This window comes from Ursus americanus, chromosome 28 (assembly GCF_024610735.1).
Source record: "Ursus americanus isolate L20-20 chromosome 28, mUrsAme1.1.p, whole genome shotgun sequence".
Classification (NCBI taxonomy): Eukaryota; Metazoa; Chordata; class Mammalia; order Carnivora; family Ursidae; genus Ursus; species Ursus americanus.
Genome location: NC_142154.1, coordinates 35,435,172 through 35,458,120, shown reverse-complemented (window position 1 = coordinate 35,458,120; position 22,949 = coordinate 35,435,172). Strand labels below are relative to the sequence as shown.

General features: G+C 42.4%; 2 protein-coding genes across 6 annotated transcripts in view; one reads left to right on the top strand and one right to left on the bottom strand.

Annotated features, from left to right (window-relative positions):
* The window catches only part of AAGAB (alpha and gamma adaptin binding protein), a 54,089-nt gene extending 40,105 nt beyond the window's left edge, over positions 1 to 13,984 (bottom strand). For all 3 annotated transcript variants that reach the window (XM_045810658.2, XM_087856839.1, XM_045810659.2), the window contains exon 1: positions 13,830 to 13,984. In XM_045810658.2, the coding sequence (XP_045666614.1) occupies positions 13,830 to 13,902 (73 nt within the window). In that variant the 5' untranslated portion in view covers positions 13,903 to 13,984. The remainder of the gene's footprint in view (positions 1 to 13,829) is intronic.
* A 54-nt stretch (positions 13,985 to 14,038) lies between these two features.
* Positions 14,039 to 22,949, top strand: part of IQCH (IQ motif containing H) — a 197,515-nt gene continuing 188,604 nt past the window's right edge. For all 3 annotated transcript variants that reach the window (XM_045810715.2, XM_087856836.1, XM_087856835.1), the window contains exons 1-2: positions 14,039 to 14,221; positions 22,798 to 22,920. In XM_045810715.2, the coding sequence (XP_045666671.1) occupies positions 14,171 to 14,221; positions 22,798 to 22,920 (174 nt within the window). In that variant the 5' untranslated portion in view covers positions 14,039 to 14,170. The remainder of the gene's footprint in view (positions 14,222 to 22,797; positions 22,921 to 22,949) is intronic.

Here is a 22,949-nt window from a genome sequence, read left to right as displayed (position 1 = left end):
ACTAAATATAGCTCTTCTCGCTCATCTTTTCTATTTGGTTTCAAACGTCTAACACGTTTATTCTTTTCCAGATTAAAACAAAAATTGCTCAAACGCTTATGCACATGACTAGAGATCAGCCAGGACCATTTACTCATTTCACAGATGGTAAAACTGAGGGCCAAAAAAAAAAAAGACGCCACTTGCCCAAAGGAGAAGAGCCTAAAACGAACCGCAGACACCAGCATTTTCCCCACTCACTCCTGCATGTGACATTCAGCATCTGGGCTAGATCACACCCAAGTGTCCCATGGTCGTAAGCCAAAACTAACCTATGGGCCCTGCTCTTTCATGAAAACCAAAAATAACAGCCAGAACAAGGGCACCAGCATATACAAGCCTGAAGCACGATTAACCCATTCAAAAACTGTGTATGGGCTTGGGGTATTTATATGCCCAAAGTTGAGTCATAGTGATCACGTGGGGGTTTTCTGCCAGACTTCCTAGAAAACCCTGCAGTGTTCTTTCTCCCTACTTTGCCCTTCCCTAAGCTGACTTTGGATGTAGTCAAGACGATGCACAAATAAAATCGAGAGCAGCTTCTCCCTCCTCCTGGTGGATGTTGGCCTGTCTCATTCACACTGTTGGCAGCCACCTGGTGGAGCTGCAATACATCATTTTTTAAGAGACAAATACTAGATGATTAATTGCCGGTCTGTTACCACAAACTTGGTCTCGCAGCTTAAAATAGTTAATCTGTAGTGTTTTCAGATGAGAAGTTAAATGTCAGTTCCAGTAGCAAGTATAAACCCTTCCCCCAGTTTTAAGTGCAAGTGTAAATCTCCCTCCCTGTTTGAGAAACTGTTATACATAGCCATCAATTCTCCAGCAACTCCTATTTACTTCTCACTTCTTTCATGCACTTCTTTCCCTGATAGTCCCACACGGCAATGAGTGACAGAACGATTCGAGAGAGCTGACGAAAGCGGCATGCCAAGGAAGCACGTCGGCTCAGCAACCCAAGCACCGCTCCGACCTCACGCCTGCTTCGTGCTTCCGTCTGTCGTAACGTTGCCTCACTCACAGAGGGTGAAACTGGTAAGCAGGCACACGGAAGGAGGCATCTAGCTTTCTTGAGTTCAGAATCAGTAAGAGGTGATACTCTCTTTAGCATGAATTAGGAAGCAAATCGAAGTTCCAAGGTAAAATTCCCGGAACACCGGAAATATCCATTTTCAATCTCTATCGCGCACATGCTTTTTCTCTCTCACACCCCCCCTTACCTCACCCCTCCCCTATCCACTCCAACCAAAAAGACCATTCTACCGCGGGTTTTGTGTGTGTTTTTTAAGTAGGCTCCACAGGCCCAACTCGGGACTTGAACTCACAACCCTGAGATCAAGCCCTGAGCCGAGATCAAGAGTCGGCCGCTTAACCGACTGAGGCGCCCCAGGTGCCCCAAAACAAGTCCATTCTAAACTAAGTGCATGGATATTGGTTTGGATTATTCCCATCTTCTTCAGTCGTACAATTAAGGATACTTTTGATACCAGCAGAATTAATGTTCCCTTAACTAATCATGTCATTCTTTGTGAAGAGAAGTTGTCCAGTGGTGAAGTCATATTTTCTACGCCCGGAGCAAAATGATAGCTGTCACTCTGAATCAAGATGATCCTTCCAGAGACTAGTACTTGCCCAGTTTTATTCTTTCTCACTGGACTGAAGCTGCCTTTACAGCGAGGTATCGTCACCCCCCATCCCAGATACAAGCGTCTTTCGTGGTATCCATGGAAAGGAACCCAAGGTTCCGCTCCCTCCACTATGCTGGCAGCACTAACCACAACAGAAAAGGCCATAAAATAGAGACAGCTCAGACCTGGGATCACACAGACCTGCATGTGCCCTCTGTGAGAACGACAAATTAACCTGTGTCTCACTTCCTCAGCGGTAAAAGGGGACACACACACACACTTCTCAAACGGCTTCTTGTAGCTTAAAGAGAACAGTGCGTGAGAAGGCGCGGGCAGGCACTGGACCCAGAGCAGCCCTCAGGAACGCTCCCTTCCTCCTCCCCAGGTCCGGTTTTTCGCCTACAGACAAGAGACTAGGTCAGAGATGCACTGCAGGGAGCTGGTAAGAGAAAGTGGAATTAGGAAATCACCACCTCCTTAAGCGGCTCTGGCCCCTCCCTTCCCAGAATATGCCTTCTCGAATGTTTCTTTTCCATTGTTAAGGCACAGGCTGAAACAGAAGAGAAAGCAATTAGGAAAATTATAGGAGGCAGTAGAGTCTGACGTCAGCTGAAGGGGAAAGTAGCCATTATGAAAGAAAAGAACTGAGTAAAATGTGATTGAGGAAAAACTACGAAAGCCAGCGTTTTCATTAGCCTGCAAGGAGAGGCAAAGACAGACCTTTAAAAATCATAACGGCTCCATATTGTTGCAACTCGTTACAATTTTATAGCCACGATTTCACGAGAACGCCCTGTAAGGTGAGTGCTGCTGTCCCGTACTCTGTAGCCGCTGTGAACTAACAAGATGATTCCCCCAGGGCAGGGGCAGGTCCGGGGGCTGCAGCGGAGAGGGCCGGCAAAGCCTGGGTGATGCTGAAAGGTTCAAACTGCAACGTCAGGGCCGGGACTTCACACGGACAAACGCGGGGACATTCTCATCTGCGATTCTCTGAGTAATCGTCCTGCAGCCTCCGGAGGCACATGCAGTGCTGGCTGCGGTCTGAGGCAGGGCAACACAGCACGGCCTGAACAAGAGGACAGCGATTCCGGTTTGCTTACGACGCTTAGTTACCTCTTCCTCACACACTCCTCCCCCCCTGGTGACACTTGAAATTCACATCTCTTCTCCTCCGGCGTTGGGGCTTTTTATATCACAGTGGAAAAGTTTTAAAGTTGGAGCAAAAGAAATCTAACTCAGCCCTCCTCCTTTTCCTGCAGTTTACCTTCTCCCAGTAACCATCTGGAATTGGTCACCACAGCTGCTTCATCTTAAAATAACTGGGGGTGGGGGGATGCGGGGGGCAGGGCGAATAATACATGGTCTGTGCTTGCCCTCAGAAGAGCTCACAACGCAGTGAGACAAACATGCACAAAAGGACAAGAAGAAGCTGGCAGGAAGGGGAGAGAGAGCATGGAGAAGTGTTTTATGAGGGCCAAGGAGGAACCACCAGCCTCTCAGTTTCCCGGGCTGCGCGCAAAGACCATTTTATCAACCCCAGCGGCACGGCTCATGGACAATTCCTACCTGTAGATAGGGGAGAGGGGCTTCTTTGCATTCTATCACTATTCTTTATTCAAAATCACAGTTCTAGATATACATCTAAAGCTGTGATTCTTTATGGGGGGAGGGGTGATTTTGCCCCTCCAGGGGACATGTCAACATCTGGAGACATTTTTGGTTGTCACAAGTCGGGACATGCTTCTGGCATCAAGCGGGCAGAGGCTAAGAAGGTTGCTTAACATCCTACAAGGCACAAGACAGCACCTACACGACAAAGGACTGCCGGGCCCAAAATGCCAACAGTGCTAAGGCTTGGAAACCCTGATCTTGTGGAACCTGTGAAACTGACTTAGCTGTATTTATGAAACGGAAGACAAGTTCTGGAATGCAAAGTTGGTTTTATTCTTTCTCACAGAACTGAAACTAGCCAGGCATTACAACCTCCTAAAATCTATCTCTAACGAAATCTATCTCAAGTGTCTTAGTTATTTTAACCATAAAAGCTATTTGGCAATTAACCTTAGATATTTTAAAAATAATTTATGAATGGTGGTTTTCTGGAAAAAAGAATACATAAGCCTAAACAGGACCATTATGAAATGAAAATACTTTTCACATTCAAATGTTAATTATTCAAACCTCACAAAAAATTTCAGTGTCTGCTCAGGATGACAACAGTCTGCAGCAGATGCTAACTCACTCTGAAAGAAGGTAAACATGCCTGAGATGAATTTTCCAAAACAGAGTATGTTTAATGAACAACATCTACTCTGTAGCCCCTGTATTCAAATATTGAAAATAAGCCTGATCCATTGGAGAACACCATAAAGCTAACACATCCAATGTCCCAGGACCCAAAAGTTCCTTCAAGAAGCGTAAAATGATTGGGCAGCACACGGTCAAAAGATCATGGAAAAAGAACACAATGACACACTGGACTTCATGAAAATTCAAAACTTTTGCATTTCAAAAGATACCATCAAGAAAACGAAAAGACGAGTCATAGAACAAGACAAAATACATGTGAATTATATATGTGACCTGTATCCAGAATATATAAAGTACTCTTACAACTCATTAATAAGATGACCAAAAAAAAAAAAAACCCACAAACCCAACTTAAAAATGGGCAAAAGAGCTGAATGGACATTTCCCCAAAGGAGATATATGAATGGACTATATGCACATGAAAAGATTCTCAGCATTACTAGTCATTAGGGAAATGCAAATCAAAACCATAGTGACAAACTCCTTCACGCCCACTAGACTGGCTGTAATCGGAAATACAGACGATAACAAGTGCTGTAGAAGATGAGGAGAAACTGGAACCCCCAAACATTGCTGATGGGAACATAAAGCAGTGCAGCCACTCTGGAAACAGTTTGGCAGTTTCTTAAAATAGCACGGCAGTTTCTTTGAATCTCCGTAACTGCATTACTCGTAACGGCCAAGAAGTGGAATAACTCAATGCCTATCAGCTGATGAGTAAAGTGTGGCGTGTCCGTACAACGAAATACAAAGCACAGGCCGTAATATGGAGGAGTCTCAGAAACGTGAAGCTAAATAAAAGCCGGCGGACACAACGGACTATATTACAGGACTGCTTTTAAATAAACTGTCCACAAAAGGCAGTCTGCAAAGACAAAGTACATTAGTGGCTGCCTAGAACTGGGGGCTGAGAATGGGGAGTGACTGCAAATCGGCACAAGGTTTCCTTCGAGGATGCCAGAAATGTTCGGCACCAAAAATAAGTGGATTTGATGATATTTAAATTAGATTCCAATAAAACTGCTAAAAAAATCATGGAAGCTAGAAGATAATGTCTTCATTTTACTGAGCAGGCAGGTGACTGAGGCACATACTGTTTTAGAGACTTAGAACAATGGCAAAGGTAAAGACACTGTGAATTATTTGTGGGAGGAAAGTTAACTTGCTTCAAGTCAATATAGCCAGGAAAAGGGTAGAACTCAGTGCTCGAGTCACAAAAAGTCTCCTCCCCCACCACCAAACCCCAGCAACTCCAGCGGAATTCAGACTGAATGGCAGTCTTAGCTCAGCTGTTCATTACCAAATGATCACACATTTTCCTGCTCTAAGCCTACGGATTTGGACGTTGACCCGAGGACGATAACGCTTTTCCCCATCTCCATGTAGAACAGCCCTTCAGGTCAGTGTGGAAAATAAAGCCCTACAGAGGTGATTTGTTACTGAACCTACAACGTCACACAGGCTCTCTGAGTTTCACAACTGTCCTCCTTGTCTGAATCCACGTCAACCTTGCTTTCTGGGTAACTATTAGAGGTGTGTTTATGGTATCTGCGTGCCCCGGCTCCAACACAAACACGATGTCATGTCCAGATGATCACTCCTGCCAGACATCTTCAAAACAGTTTTCATACCTTAACCTTTTAAAAAATGGTTCTATATCAGATTTCATGATTTATGAAGTGTCACTATTTGCTGAGGCATCACACGGGGCAAGCTGTTTAAACCAAATGACCACTGCATACTCTCTAGATGTTTTTACCTTAGCTGTACAAAATAAGCAGCTGAATGGCCCAGAAGTAAAGGTCTGAGTCCGGATATACTCAGACTCGTCCAGGTTGATACAATGCTCTCTGTATCATAAACGGTTCTGTGCAACAGCGGTTAATGCATAATACTTTTCCACTGCTGTGTCTCCTCGTACTCTCCACCCTCTTTACTGGAATGCCGTTTGTTGGGAAGGCAAACACCTTATCATCATTTCCCTCACCTACAATAACCTCACCCAAAAAGTCAAATTCTCCACTCCACAAGGAAACGAATTGGCCACCAATAAAAGTGTCTTAATTATTTAACCTATCACAGTTCATCTACTAAGGCTCTAATTACCATGAAGGAAAAAGTGTACACTTAATTTAAGTCATAAAGTTCTCATCTTAGTAGTAAAATCTTTTACTGTAATTTCTCCTATCCCTACCTCCACCTTGGATACACTCGGTTCTAGCTGCCAAGAAATTCACCACGTTTCATGTATATAAAAGAACTAGAATTGAATCTTGGCTCCCCAGCGTTTATGGGCTGAACCACGTTGGAAAATCACAACTTCTTTGAGCTTGAATGTCTCTCCTTCACTCACACACACACACACACACACACACACACACACACGTGTGTGCTCACACTAGAAGGATAACATGGGCGCATTTTGTAAGTTCCTTTGGGTCTGGAGAGAATTATGAACTTGTATTTAATCTTTTTCCTCCTTAGGGTGATGATTTAACATCCCTCTTTTAATCAAGATAAAAATCTTAAGCCCCCTTTTACTGTTAATCGAAAATTTAAAAATATATGAAGTATCAGAGCTAAAAATAATCCTCTACCCCATACCAGCTGAAATCGCTGGTCAGACTGAGTCTGACCACTTACCGTATCACTCTCCGATGACAACCTTAAACTGTTCGTGGAAGATCTTGTTAGTCCAATCATCCTTCCTTTAAAGAAAATAAAGCCTTGGAAATGTACAATCAAATCAAAGGCAGAGTCGTCCTACCACAACAAAATAAACAACTTTGCTTAAGCAAAAATAACTTATTCTCAGAGTAAAAGGCTCCACTCAGAATACTAAAGCAGTTCCAGAAAATGCAAATTTAAAAAACCCAAGCTTTTATCCTCTTCCCTGCTGGACAATGCCGGTCAGCGAAGCTGTACGACAAGCCCCTACCTTTGAAATAAGAATGTTCTCCTTAGTAAATTACTTGAAGATCCTTTTGTAAGGATACAGGTCTGACAGGCCAAGAAACAAACTCCCAGTCTTGAAGAACGAATGTTTTCCAAAGAAACAATGTCATAAGTGATGGCTGGCTTTGCCTGTGTAATTCCCCAAAGCCTAGTTCGCCCATCATATATAATTACGCTATCTGGTTCTGCAGGACTGGAGCACTGTTTCCATGGCTAAGTGCATCTGAATTCCAAACACAGAAAGTCAAATACCCTACTCCAAAAGTGGAGTGTCTACTGCAACTTTAAAATGCGACATGGATGGATCTAGAAGCTATTCTGCTAAGGGAAATTAGCCAGAGAAAGACAAATACCGTAGGATTTCACTTCTACGTGCAATCTAAAAGCCAAAACAACAAAAACAGAAACAGACTCATAAATATGAGAACAAACTGATGGTTGCCAGAGGGGAGGGGTTTGCGGAGATAGGCGAAATAGGTGAAGGAGATTAAGCAGCACAGACTTCCAGTTATAAAATAAATGTCACAGGGATAGAAAGTACAGCATAGGGAATACAGTCGGTAATATTGTAATAATTTTTTATGGTGACAGATGGTAACTACACCACTGTGGTGAGCATTTCGTAATGTTTATAATCATCAAATCACCAGGTTGTACACCTGAAACTAATATATGCCAACTGTATTTCAATTAAAAAGAAATCCTCAATCCTGGGAAAATCAAGATAGTTGACTGTCCTAACGGGAGACCCAAATCTCAGCTGGGCATACGTCTTCCCATCTGAAATGATGGAAAGAACGCATTTTATTTAAAAGTCACCATTTCGCCTCCCCCCAGTCCAAGGAGGTTTCTCTAGGACCAGGTCCCTACTTAACTGCAAATCCCGGGGAGATAAGCAGAAGAAAACAATGGCCACTTGTTAATGTTCCAGTTGCCAAGGGAGCTGTGGAAACCAGGTGACCAGGACCTGGGGCCTGAGCCTTAGTGAAATCCTGGGAAAATGTAGAAAGTCCTATGTGGAATTGCTAAGTTCAAATTGGTGAGAAGTTTCAGCTCTGTTCCAAGCATTATTCTCCTAAGCAAGCAAATGACTACAGGCTAAATCCTATTATCCCTTCAGCCTTCAAAGAGAACCCCCATCGCTCAGCTGCTGCCTCTCTGGTGCCTTTCCTGCTCCCCGATCTTGACTTAACTGAGAGCAGGACTGGTTAAGAGGCAGTTCGTAGAGCCAGACGGCCTGGGTTGAAAACCTGGCTCAGCTATTTGGCCTTGAGCAAATTACTTAATTTCTTTGCGCTGCAATTTCTTTGCAAAATGAGAAGAATGATCGTAACAATAGCATTCAAACGTTCTAACAGTTAAGCACATTAGTACACATTAGTACACAGAATACAGGTTGTCAAACTTCTACAATAAAGGAACAAACAGGAAATATTTTAGGCTGTGGGCCATATGGTCTGCGGTGCAACTGTTCAACTCTGCAAAGCAGCTGTAGACAAAATGTAAACAAATGGTCATAGCTGTGTGACAATAAAACTTTATACAAAAACAGGACCAGGAACCAAAGACTGGAACCAGGTAAATATTTAAACTGTGGCACACCCTTACCACGGAGCACTGCTCAGCAGTCAAAAGGCATGAACTGCTGACACATACAATAAAGATGAATCTCTAGGGAATTATGCCGAGCAGAAAAAGAAATCGACCCCCAAAAGTAATCTACTCTATGGTTCCAATTGTATAACATTTTGGAAATGACAACATTTTGGAAATGGAGGACAGATCAGTGGTTGCCAGGGGTTAGGCATAAAGACTGGCGGCATAACCTGGGAGAGAGATGGGTGGGGTTATAAAAGGGCAATGCAAGGGACCCCCGGGGTGCTGAAACTCTTCAGTGTCTTGACTGCGGTGGTAGACACACAAACCACAGGTGACAAAATTACGGAGGACACGTACACATACACAAATGAGTAGAAGTCAAACTGGTGAAATCTGAGTAAGATTGGTGGACTGTATTAATGTCGACAAGCTGAATGTGATACTATACTACGAAAAAAAATGGGGCAGTTTTCAAAAAAAATGCACACACAAAAATTAAGAACGTCAGAGGTAAGAAGCACCATATATTCTACCATAAAAGTAAGCAACGTGGTAACGTCGAATCTTATATCCAGAAGGGAGGGTAGAGATGCTCTTGAATAACTTCCTATTCTCAATGTTAACCCTGCATAGGAATGACGGATATGTAATATGCCTCTACTCTGAGTACACTCACCTGAGAAAATAAAAATCCAGATCCTGTTCAAAACTATCGGCATACGTAATGCTCTTTTTAAATACAGGCCCTTTGGACAAAGATTTTTTTTCTTCACTCAGAATTAAGACTCCAACCCTCCTAAACGGAAATGCAAAACCCTCTATTTAAACCCCCCTATTTTAAAACCCTCTTTTAGGGGCTCATCTTCTCTATCATTTCTTACGCCAATGCCACATCTTAAATTTCAACAGTCCTGACGGCTAAGGAATTCCAACACATTACATCCACGTACTCCGTGCCCACAAATCCTGAACGTGAACATATGCTCCAACACTTCGCACTTGAGCACTTTGGGCAAGGCACCTGGTGTTTCCAAGCCACAATTTCTTCATTTATAAAATGGAGATAACCTGACTTCATGACTTCACAGGGATACAAGAACCAAATTAAAAGACGTGAGAACACGTTTGAGAAGGGTACTGATATACCTACCAATGTTTGCTATGATTGTAAGATCTCCAAATTCCCACATTTCACTAAAAGAAAGAATTTCGCTCCAAATGATCAGACATAGAACCTGAATGGCTTATAGCTGCTGAGTTAGCATTACACACTTCAACACCATCAAACAAGTCTCCAGGGACTTTTCTATCTAAAGCTCCTTCTAGGACTAGAAAGAACTACTGAGATTCCTCAAAAAATTAAAAACAGAATTACCATAAGACCCAGTAATTCCACTACTGGATATTTAATGAAAGAAAACGAAAACACCAATTCAAAAAGATACACGCACCCCTAATGTTTATCGCAGGGTTATTAACAACAGCCAAACTACGGAAGCAGCCCAAGTGTGCACTGACAGATGAGTGGATAAAGAAGACGTGGTGAATATATATACAATAGAATATTACTCATCCATAAAAAAAGAATGAAATCTTGCCATTTGTGACGATATGGATGGATCTAGAGGGTATAATACTAAGTGAAATAAGTCAAAGAAAGACAAATGATTTCATTCATATGTGGAATTTTAGAAACAAAACAATAAAGCAATAAGACAAACCAAAAAATACTCAACTACAGAGAACAGATGGTTACCAGAGGGGAAGTGTGTGAAGGGGATTAAGGGTACACTTTTTTGTTTTTTAAGATTTTATTTACTTATTTATAGTATTCCTGAACAAGAAGGGGGAGGGGCAGAAGGAGAGGGAGAGAGAAAATCCTCAGGCGGAACCCATGCTGAGCCCCAGGCAGGGCTAGATTTCACAACCCTGAAATCATGACCTGAGCCGAAATCAAGAGTCTGACTCTTAACCAACTGAGCCACCCAGGCGCCCCAAGAGTATGCTTACCTTCATGAGCACTGAGTAATGTACAGCATTGCCGAAGCACTATACCATACACCTGAAACTCATATAAATACTGTGCGTTAACTATACTGGAGTTAAAAAATAAAGTTCCCTCTGGGAAAATAAAATGTTCAAACTTAGGCATTTACATTTTAGTATTTTCACAAGTGGAGCACACACTTCCACTACAGCCCTCCGAAGAGCAGGGGCAGTACCTTACCCGGCATCTTAGCTACAGTAACTGGCACAGAGACCGGCTCTGTGTTTAGCGTCAGAATACACTTTCCCAGAAAAAGTAAAAGCCTATAGGACTATGAGGTGGAAAGAGGGCTGGCCCTGGAGTACGGACACCTGCTCCCATACCACATACAGCCTTGCCTGAGTGTCCTGAGCCTGCATTATCCCTTAAAAGTCTACGAAGTCTGTAATGCCCTTTTATCTGATGTCGGACACCACCCAGAATACTGAAAATAAGGCCTTTGAATGATAAAACGAAAAAGGTTTTCACAAAATCCATGCATGCATTTTACCCGTAGCAGAGGCCTATTGCTTTTTATTTCCTGTGTATTTATAACAACCTGGTTATTTGAGTATGAAATATGTCCCACTGGGTAAACGCAGTAAAAGAGATCGGATGTTGAAAGAAACTGGAGAAACCGTAAAGTTCCTCTTCCTGATGAATGAAATGAAACCAAACCTTCCCAAAAAGATCAGATTCAACCAAAATCATACTGTGGCCTATTATCACCAAACACTTGACAAACATCATTCAATATGGTCATCTTTATCTCTGACGTCAAAATCAGACTCAATTCATGGTTAAATTAATGCAATCTTTAATTAAACAGAACGAACGCTCAAGAAATACTGCCGTCTAGTGCTACCCACCACTTCCCTATCAACAACCTGGGAAGAAACGATAAAGCCCTCTTATAGTTCACTTCTCCTTACAAGTAATGTCTTCACTAACTGCTCTTATTTTTTCCCTACACAGCATTAATGGAATCACAGAGGAAAGAAAGGCCACCACATTTTAATCAACACAAAAGTTGGCCTTTGTTGTATCTCAGAGGGATTTTACATATGGAAACAAAGTGGCTTATTTTACAGAATTAATTTTACCCCTAAGGATGCTAATGTACTTTAAGGAAATACAGTGTTACTATTTGCCAACTCTAGGTCATCAGCTCCTTCAAGGAAGTGACCACGTCTGCCAATTCTGATCCTTAAAGCGCACAGAGGGAGTACCACAGCCATCAGAATACTTACAAATATTTCTGCGATTGGCTTTGAAAGGACTTTTATGTACCAGTAATGGAAATCCAATGCATGTAATTATTTTATAAAGCTAAATACACCAAGAATTTTAAGAATCTTGAGCAAATTTTATGTTCACTAGAGGCAATATGTGATGGAAAGTAATTTATATTACATCATAAATTATGTAATGTTAAATGAAAAATACCAGAATAAAAATGATACACAGGGGCACCTGGCTGGCTCAGTCGGTTAAGCATCTGACTCTTGATATCAGTTCAGGTCATGATCTCAAGGTCGTGAGATCAAGCTCCTCTACCCCCAGGGCTCTGTGCTGAGCCTGGAACCTGCTTAGAATTCTCTCTCTCCCGCTGCCCTATGTACGTGTGCCCCCTCTCACACTCTCTCTCTCAAAAAAAAAAAATATATATATATATATACACACAAAATATTATATGTAAAATACAAATTATATAAATTATTTTATATATTTTATAAATGTGTTAATTATATTTACATATATTTTATATATAAAAATTTAAAATTTTTATACAAAATATAAAAACGTATAAAACATAAAAATTATATATAAAATAGTGGGATAAAAATTATGTATGAGATGTAGTTACAATTTTTTTTAACATAAGTATTGGAAAAAAGACTAGAAGGAAATGCACAGAAATGTTAACGGAAATTGTGTTTGGGTGATGATACCATGGCTGACATTCTCCTTTCTCGATATACTAAATCTTATTTAATGCACTACTTTTACAATGAAACAATCTTTTAAAAAGAAAAGGGAATAAATGGGAAAGAGCACTACTAAGGGGTAAGGAAATGGCGCAGAACAGTTACTTCATTTAGTAAGTGTTAAAGTTAAATTTCTACCCTGGCAATGAACTTAAGTGGTCACAAATGATAACTAAGTTTATAGAATATTTGTGTTGGAGGGACGTCCTGCCTAATTCTGTCATTTGACAGGCACAGAAAAAAATATATATAGCTGTGTGATGCTTTACAGTTTACAAAGTGCTTTCAAAATGTCACCTGTCCTTCAAATAATTCTGTGAGATAGGCTCAGGTGCCCCATTTTTAGGACCAGGAAACTGGGGGTTAGAGAGAGAATGTGCTTTTAATAATAATGACTACCATTTATCGAATGTTTACTCTATGCCAGCCTCTGGGTTAAGCACAACAATGCTGTGAAAATCACCACCATGTTCAGATAAGAAAGCTGCAGGGGGGAGGTTAAGTGTGCTCACTATCACGCAGCTGAAAGTCACTGCTCTGACTCGAAGCCACGCATTTGAAACAGGTGTCTTGGGTTACAATCACCTTCACAGAATCCTTTACTGAACGAGTTGAGCCTAGGACCCAGTCCTATGCTCTGTCTACTACACTGGTCTCGCCTAAGGTTTCTCTCAAGAGTTATTTAGTTTGACAGACACCATGAAGGTCCAGAGGCCAAGAAACTGGGCCCTTCTAGAAACACCCAAAAGCTAATGTTGCCCGAGAGCCTACGCGCCTCAGGAGGAAGGCAAGGCAGAGAATAACAGGAGTGGAGGGGACAAGGCTAACTCATACAGATCAAGGGGGAGCCAAGAGGAAACCCACTGTCCACCTCAGGAGCAGGGACCGCGACAAGCATCCCAATTTCTGCACCCTACACCCGGCTAACTCGGTACAATTTCCAGAGCGCCTTTCGGTTCATCTCAAAGCTGCCCGCACAACCCGTGAGCTGGGCGGGGCAGGGATGAGTCCCACTTTGCAGAAAAAGCTGGAAGAAAAGCAACAGCGCGCAGGGCGGGCAGACAAGCAATGAATGTGAGAGCTAGGGGAAGACAGAAGCGGTGCCTGGACACCCGGACCGGGTCTGAGCGGCACCCGAGGAGCCTGTGGCCCCTGGCGAGAGGAGGAAAAGCCCAGGGCCCGCGGCAACGACAAAGGCCGAGAGCGAGACCGCGGTTCTGAGGCCGCTGCCCGCCGAGACTGGGGTGGCTTGGACGTCGGCCCAGGAGCCCCGCTACTCACGCTGGACCAGCCGGTCTCCGGAGAAGGTGGAGGAGCAGCTGGTGACAAGCGCACAGGGGACGCCCGCAGCCATAGCTGCTCTTGCGAGCCAGTTCCGTCCCAGAGCCGCTTCCGCCTTGGGCTGTACCACGGCCGACGGCGCGCGGGGGAGACGCGCAAGGAAGGGCGCGTTGACGGGAGGAACGGGCTGCCCTGACTCCTCCCACACCCCCTCTTCCGCTCCCGGCGTAGAACAGACCGCGCTGCGCGTGGGGTTGCCATGGGGACGAGCGCTCTCGGCACCTGGCCCCGGCGCTGGAGTACGCTCCTCCTCCGGGAGGCAGCCCTCCCCGGCCCTAGCCATGGCACAGGAGACTGAGAACCACGACCCCATCGGAACCATCCTAATCCAGGTGGGAAACGGGCCTTTCCGGGCCCTGGCCAGCTAAGACACTTCCGAGCGAGGCCCAGCAGCGCCGATCCACTCGTGCCCACCCTTTTGGAGCCGCCCCCAGACTGCCTCCGGCGTGCGGAGGGCACTGCCCCTCCGAGAACTACCAAATATGCCCACCCAGACCTCCGCCACGAGCCTAACGCGCCCCCCGTGCCTTGCCCTGGAGGTTGCGCTCCAGAAGCTCCACTGTTCTGCCTCTGCTAAAACTCCAAGACCATATACACCTCACCCCAGAGCCGAAAATCCATCTTACACTGAGGCACCGTTTTAAAATGTTATGTTCTGAAAAATTTGAACCCTTGATATGAGGGAAATACAAGTCAGACACTTTGGGGAGATAAGAAATCTGGGGAGAAGTTGAAATATGTAAACCACTTTTCTTAAGCACCTAAATTGTTTGCATCTGAAAGTACCATGCAAATAATTAGGTCTTGGGGATGTAATATATAGCCCAGCAACTGTAGTTAATAATACCGTACTGTTACATTTGAAAGTTGCTAAGAGCATACATCTTAAAAGTTCTCATCATAAGAAAAAATTATGTGCGGTTATGGATGGTAACTAAACTTATTGTGATCATTTTTGCAGTTCATACAAATATTGAATAATTATGTTGTATACCTGAAATGTTATGTGTCGATTATATCTCAAATAAATAAATGAATTAAATCAAAGTCCCTTGCTTAGGAGCACACACAGGAAAATATATTAAAGATAACTTGGATTGCCTATCAAGTTAAAGCTTTGAATATAGAAATGTGCCCAAAAACCTCAGGGAAATGACTTTTTCTAACCCGAGGGGGGAAATATAAAAAAGAGTCTTAACTTCTCCAGTATAAGTCAGTTTGTGACAGTTATACAGATTTTTCCCACAAAAATTTTGTTCTTTCACATTTACATATGGTAGTTTTAAAACATTTCTGCATAAATCATCATTGTTAACTTGTATTTAGCTCCATTTGTCTAAGGCTTGAAGTAATTTGCCTAAATTCACTCTTTTGGACTCTCACTCAGATCTGCAATGGATTTGCCTGTGAGGATATTGGTCTCTTACCTCCCATCTAGGAAAGACTTCTTTAAATGCATCTTTTCCAAAATACAAACCCCTAAACTCACCAATTTCATAGAGTTCCCCACTATGAATAATACCCAAATCTTCTTACCTCCCGTTCTGTTGTCCTCTGTCACTAGCACCCTAGATGAATTTAGCAAACTGCCAAGTCTAAGGGACCAGTCCCCACAAAACTGCCTTCATTTCAACTCCAGCCTAAGTTCAGAAGTCCCCAAATCAACCTCACTTGAGGCCAGCTATCTACAAATCTGGGGGCCCTGACCACCTTCACACTGGCTAATTTGCTAGAGTAACACAGAATTCAGGAAAGTGCTATGCGTACAATTACAGTGTTATAACATCAAAAGGATACAAAGTAAAGCCAGCCAAGGAAAGGCATGCGGAGGGCAGCGTCCAAGAGGTATCAAAACGGAGCTTCCAGTCATCCTCTCCCCATGGAGTCAAGGATGGCTTTAGCTCCTCCCAGCCATGATGTGTAACAATATACATGGAGTATTGCCAACAAGGGAAGCTTGCCTAAGACTTTGATATCCAGAGTTTTTACTGGGACTCAGTCACACACTGCCCACGTTCTGACCTTTCATCTCCAACCCTTCCCAGAGGTCACACTAATGCCTTTAGTCTCTCGTTCCTCTAAAGGTTGGAACAGATGCGGTGTGGCTCAAGGCCCCCATCATAAATCACACTGTTAGACTGTCTGGTGACCAAAGCCCCCAAAGACACTTACCGAGCAGGACACTCCAGGGGCCTAGAGATCACCTCCCAGTATCCAAGGGCAAAGGTCAGAACTCTCGTTGGGAAAGGTTGATTCTTTACTACTTATAACCCTCTAAATCCAGGGCCCATGTTTACAGGCTCCAAACAATTGGAATACTAATGGAGACTCCTATCCAGAAACAGCCAGTTTTCCCCCACAATATACTTCATGTTGACTACAGGAACAATTAGGTTACTCCTTAGTTTTCTCTCTTTCTCCAGACCTGGAACATCTCTAAAAAAGAGACAGAATGAGGGGAGAATTCTCACACCTAATTTCACGCTTTCCCTTGAGAGAATTCCCTTTCCCAGGGCTGCTCCCCTTGTGGTTTGGAACAGTGTAGAACAGGGTATCGACTGAAAAGCAGAAGACTTTTCACTCCAGAGAAGGATCCAGAGGTAGCTATTTGATCAACCTAGGACACAACATTACAGTATCCGTGTCTGTGGTCACTGGATTATAAAATGGAGCAGGAGAGCTGACAACAGTCATATCCATGCTGATCAACGTGCCCCTATGCTAAAAAGGGTTATTCTGGACACACTAAGTGGAGGGCTGTGTAGAAAAAGCGAGCCTGTGTGTTAACCTGATGAGCTGATCTCTAGACACAGTAGAACATTCTCCCTGGTAATATGGAGAATATATATAACAAGGAAATGAGGAAGACTCTCCCTACTTTCTCACCAAGTCCGGAGTATTGATGAGCATACAGCACTACTCTCGGACACACAGCATGGATTTCACTTCTGCTCGGGGCAATGATTTATGTCCTTCAAACAGGCCACCCATAAGCAGTACATCTAGTGAAAAGCACTTTGTGGGGAGTCAGAATCCTGAGGTCTGACCTTGGCAATGACATGCTCCCAGGTGGGTAACTTTAGGCTAATCATTTCACCTCCCTGGGCCTCAGTTTTCTCTTCTCTAGGATACATAGCCTGAATTAGGTCTACCTCTGACTCTAAATTGACCCAATTTCCCCAAAGCTACATAGTTTCTTTTTATCATAAAGTGGCCTTTCTTTATTATCAGCCTAGACAATCAAATTGTTTCTATCAATTTATATTTAAGTGCAATATGTATAAATTATAATTATATAATTATATATTAATATATTAAACATTTATATATTTATTATATATAATACATATACACATATATACGAAGTTGCCAGAAAAGCAGAGGTACTTCAAATCTCTACTTGCTTCGTCCTAAATGGGTATACCAGGTCTGTGTTTCAATCAGATACATTAAGCAACTCTTTAGACCAGTGATTCTCAAAGAGCGGCCCCAGGACCAGTATCTTCAGCACTGGCTGAGGACTTAAAAGAAACACACATTCTCAGACCTCATTCCAGACCCACTAAATCAGGAGTTCTGGGGGTAGAACCCAGCGATCTGTTCTTATAACCCTTGCAGATTACTCTGATGCATGCTCAATTCTGAGACCTTCTACCTTAGATAGTATTGTAAAATATAAACTGTAATATGATTTCCAAGAAAAATCCCAATAATCAAAGCTAACAGGATTTGCTGGGTATTGTGCACAGTTCTAAGTGCTGTACATATTTTAACTCATTTAACCCCCTACAACAAAGCTATCTGACAAGGGCTATTATTATTTCACATTATGGAAAAGAAACCGATCAAAGATGAGTATTGTGGGTAGACCCGTATACGTAGAAAATGCAAGCAATCTTCTCAAACCCTTTCAATCTGTCAACGTGGTATAAAAAGAAAATCTTCTCTTGCCCCCTTTTGCTCCTCTCAGTATTTAAATCCTGCCTTTTCCACTGAATTTTCACCAACCTGTAGCTTTGTAGATTTATAAATACCTGTTTATCTGTAGACATTATGCATGTACTGGTTAATGGTTAGGCATAAAGTTTCTGGATTCAGACTGCCTGGATTTGAGTCGTTCCACCAATTAACCAGCTATCTTACCTGACACAGGGTACTTAACCACTTTAAACCTCAGATTCCCTCAAGTAAGAATAAAGATGATCATAGGAGCTCCCCCTTAGGAGTTTTGTAAGGGTTAAGATATAGGGTAACGTATAATGTGTAACACTCAATAGATGTGAGTTGTCATTAGATCTGGTCTCTTGTCTTTTAATATTACTTAGTTTTCTGTTCATTTCTGTGTCTTTTTAAGAGTAGCCTGCTTTTTACAGGAAGAAAAGGAAAAAATTAATTTTAGCCTGTCTTTTTAACCAGGCCTATTCCATTCTTAACTAAAACTTTATGGGTGATGCTATCGGGTAAATAAGGTATGCCTTGTTTCCCTGTTACAAGTGGATTTTTGGATATCCCACTTTACCTAGCACAGGATTGGCTCCATTGATCCTGGACGACTGGATAATGATCTACTCATTAATTCAGTCTCCTAATATGTACGTCCTGTTCAAAAATGAAGGGAGCTGGACTAACATGCTCTATTATTTAGAAAGCACAATAGATGATACAAATTAATAATACAATATTTTGATAAAATATCTAAAGTAATCTTTAAAGACAAATAATCAGTGTTCTGATTATAAACTCGTTGTGTGACTTATTATGAAAACATGTGCTTTGTATGTCTGGATTTCCCAGGACAGTTCTGACCGTAAACATTCTGTCCCACTCTCTGATCACACACCAAAGCCCATGTTCTCATTTTTGGTTCAGGACATGTGATTACTATCTCCGCACAGAGTTCTACTAGGCAGCCCTTTGTTAACTACTTAACTTCTTTCACTTTTAAGTCTAGCATTCAGACCTTTGCTGGTTTCAGCTGGATCTTTCCTCAACTGATCAGAAGAGTGGGGTTCTAACCATAGTGATAATAATCATCGTTATAATTGAAATAGTAGCCAACTTTATAGACAGCTAGACACTGCTGCAACTCTGTTAGGCAGGTGTCATATTTAGCCCCAGTTTACAGAAGAAGAAACTAAGGTACAAAGAGCTGAAGTAACTTGCCCAGGGGGAGAGATCCCGTATATGTTGATCCTGAAACAGGTTATGGCATGCTTGCGAAACAGCCTTGAAGGAGTGGGGTTGTGAGTCCGGAAGTTTCCTTGGTGCTTTCTTTTATTAATAACTCTTACAAGCTTTGTTTTTCTACTTTATTAATGATCATGTGATATCTTTTTTTTTTTTAAGATTTTATTTATTTATTTGACAGAGAGAGACAGCCAATGAGAGAGGGAACACAAGCAGGGGGAGTGGGAGAGGAAGAAGCAGGCTTCCAGTGGAGGAGTCTGATGTGGGGCTCGATCCCAGGACTCCGGGATCACGCCCTGAGCCGAAGACAGACGCTTAACGACTGCGCCACCCAGGCGCCCCCATGTGATATCTTTTTAATACAGCTTCTAAAATGCTTGCTTGATCCAACTCTTAAACAAATCTTTGTGCAACAAGGATAATCTAGTCTTGCAGTCAAAATCAGCTTTTTAATTAGTATTGGAAATCATATTTCCAAAATCCAACCTTTTCATGTGAACACCAAACTTGGAAATATTGGAACTCATCGACAGCTTGATATCATCGCTGTCTTTCTTATCACCTCCTCCGTCTGGTTTGCCCGGAGCACACAACATAAAATGAAGGGACAAGTGGGCAAGTGTGACGAGAATGAGTCAGCCAAACTCTATCTTTAGCAGAGATGAATAAAATGCAATTATGGAACTGCTTTGGACAACATGGAATCTGGTTGTGTGGCTAGACTTCTAAATTCTAGAACAAATTTTCACTGCATTAAATCTTTCAAGCGCTTCTTATTAAGCAGCCCTGTCCCCAAACTGTCAAAATAATAATCTCCCTCCAACTAGGAAATATATGGAAAGCAATGCATTTAATGATCACAGAGATGATGGGGGACATGTAAAATTTCAATATGGTAGACTGGGTCTATTGGAATTTCAATATGGTAGACTGGGTCTATTGGAATTTCAATATGGTAGACTGGGTCTATTTGAATTTCAATATGGTAGACTGGGTCTATTGGAAGGAAGAACAGAGATTTAGAACTTAATCTTTGTTTCTGCCCAAGTCTGGTGACACATTTCCTACAGTACTTATCTCTATTGTAATTACTATACAAACAGATGGGTGGTTATTGAGAGGGGAGAAGGAAATATCTGGCAAGAAAATAAAAAACTCTTGAGGAAGATTAAGAGAGCAATTCAAATCAATGAACATTTATTAAGTGCCAGTTATGTGCAAGGAGTTTCACTGGGCTTGACAATTCAGAAGAAGAGAATTAACATTTGTTCACTGTCCTCCTATGTGGCTGACCCTGTACGCAACGCTTTCTGTACTTGAACTCATTTTATTCTTGCCACTATTCCAACAGGTAGCTCTTTAGCCCCCTTCGATGAAACCACCAAAGGCTCTCAAAAACTAAGTAAATGCGGCAAGCTCCGTAAAAGAGGAAATAGGGTTCTAGTTCACATCTGCCTGGTTCCAAAGCCTACAGTCATTCATTTTCCTTTCATTGCCTTATTTTTACTCAATAATTCTCTGAGGTAGAATAATTCTTTCCTCGTGGTAAAGAAATCAGAGAAAACGTGATGGTGTGCATGGACGTCATGGGACCAGTGATAGAGCAAGGAATTATGTCCATTTGCCTTTTCCTTGGTCTTTACTATGTACCAGACCTGTTACATATTATCTCATGACCCTGGGTAGAAGTGCAATTGCCCACACAGATAAAGGCAGATAAAGAAAGCAGCCCTTCAGTTCCAGGATAAATAATCTAGGACAGTTTCACTCCCCCAGCTGTTGACAGACAGAAGTACAGAATGATACGTGAAGTTACAAATACTACAAATACCAGAGCTACAAGAAGGAAACGTAGTGCATTCTAAGGAAGAACCAAGAAATGTGGGTCTGGAAGTGGGGCTTGTCCTTGAACTGCCTCTTTGTACTTTGTAAACGCCTTTAGACAATAGATGGTAAATCAGCTTGTAGCAGGAGCTTGGACAACACAATCGGAAGGAGTACATCTTCATCTTTCGTGCCCACAAGCAAACAGTAGGTGTGTTCTGCTTTCAATCTGTGAGCCCTGAAGGCTTTCCATGACAATTTGTGCTGAGTACAAATGACCAGATGTGTCTACCAGACTGTGATGCCCATCAGTGAAAAGATGCAAAATCTGATCTTTTGAATAGTTGGCTCCATGGGAATTTTTCAAAGTAATCGATAACACAGGCTGGATCAGCCTGTGTGTCCAGTTATACTAACAGAGAAAAGGTAGCCGTTACAAAATGCCTTTAGCAACCCAGTCTGCAGATTGTTATTGGTGTGACTATTGCTGAAACAGGTGTTGGGTTCATAAATTTGCATAACAAAATGTTTTTCTTGTGGCAGCAGCCCATACAATAATTGGTGCCATCTGTATTTATCTATTGAAGTTTGGTTTCTGATACGAATGCAGAGAATCTTGTGGTGTCTAATCTCATAGCACCCGATTTATTGGTATTAGAGGCACGTTCATCATTTCCAGGGAAAATACACATTGAAGGAAAACGTTGAAGTGATAACCTATGTTGCTATTTCTTCACCGGTCATTTTCATTTCTGACTGTGTACCTACCTGACCACATATCTACAGAACTGCCTCTTCAGAGCAGTACGTGGGGAAGATCCAGCCAGAATGGAAAACTAAGGGGCTCTGTCAACCTATTTACAATTCCCTTTTGAAAGGCTCTGCTTGCTTGCTTAGAGAGAGAGAGAGAGAGAGTGCAGGGAGGGGCAGAAAGAGAAGAAGAGAAAGAAATTTCAACAGACTCCATGTTGAGCACAGAGCCCTATGTGGGGCTCAATCTCACGACCCTGAGACCATGACCTGAGCCGAGACCAAGAGTTGGGTGCTTAACGTACTGAGCCACCAAGGGGTCCCTGAAAGGCTCTGCTTTCACGAAAACCTCTCGTTGCTAGAACTTTTCTGTTTTCTTACCTCTTAACCAGTTCGTAGAAATCCGAGTTTGGTGCAAACTTCATATCAGCTCATACTTTTTACCAGCTGAGAAGCAGAAGCAATTTGAGTTGTAGTTTTATCTTCGATTTGTTTCTAATGGGGGGGGGGGGAAGGAAAAATACAAAATTGTGTGAAAGCTTAGTTTTTTTAAATCTGAAAGACAATAATGCAACATTCTAATAAAGAATATCTTAGAGGTGCCTGGGTGGTTCAGATGGTTAAGCGGCTGCCTTCGGCTCAGATCCTGATCTTAGGGTCCTGGGATCCAGCCCTGCATCAGGCTTCCTGCTCAGCGGGGAGCCTGCTTCTCCCTTGGCCCCTCCCCCTGCTTGTGTTCTCTCTCTCTCTCTCAAATAAATAAAATCTTTTTTAAAAAGGGTCGCCTGGGTGGCTCAGTCGTTAAGCGTCTGCCTTCAGCTCAGGGCGTGATCCCGGCGTTATGGGATCGAGCCCCACATCAGGCTCCTCCACTGGGAGCCTGCTTCTTCCTTTCCCACTCCCCCTGCTTGTGGTCCCTCTCTCGCTGGCTGTCTCTCTCTCTAATAAATAAATAAAATCTAAAAAACAAACAAACAAACAAACAAACCAGAATATCTTAGAACATGAAGACAGTCCTTTCCAATGAACATCATAAAATCCACTTGGTGGTCTCTAGCAATTCGAGCAAATTGCAGATCTTTAAAATAACTGTTTCAGGTGAACTTTGTACGTATCTTTCAATATTTTATATTTTTTATACCTATAGGTCCATGAAGACCTTTATCAGTTAAAGGAGAAATTAACAAATTTCCCACTTGAGGAAAAAGGAGAGGCTCTGAACATTCAGAATCTTGAAACCGCAATCAAAAGGACTGAAATGGGGTTAAGAGTAAGTAGAGCTTTAGATATTAAAGTGCT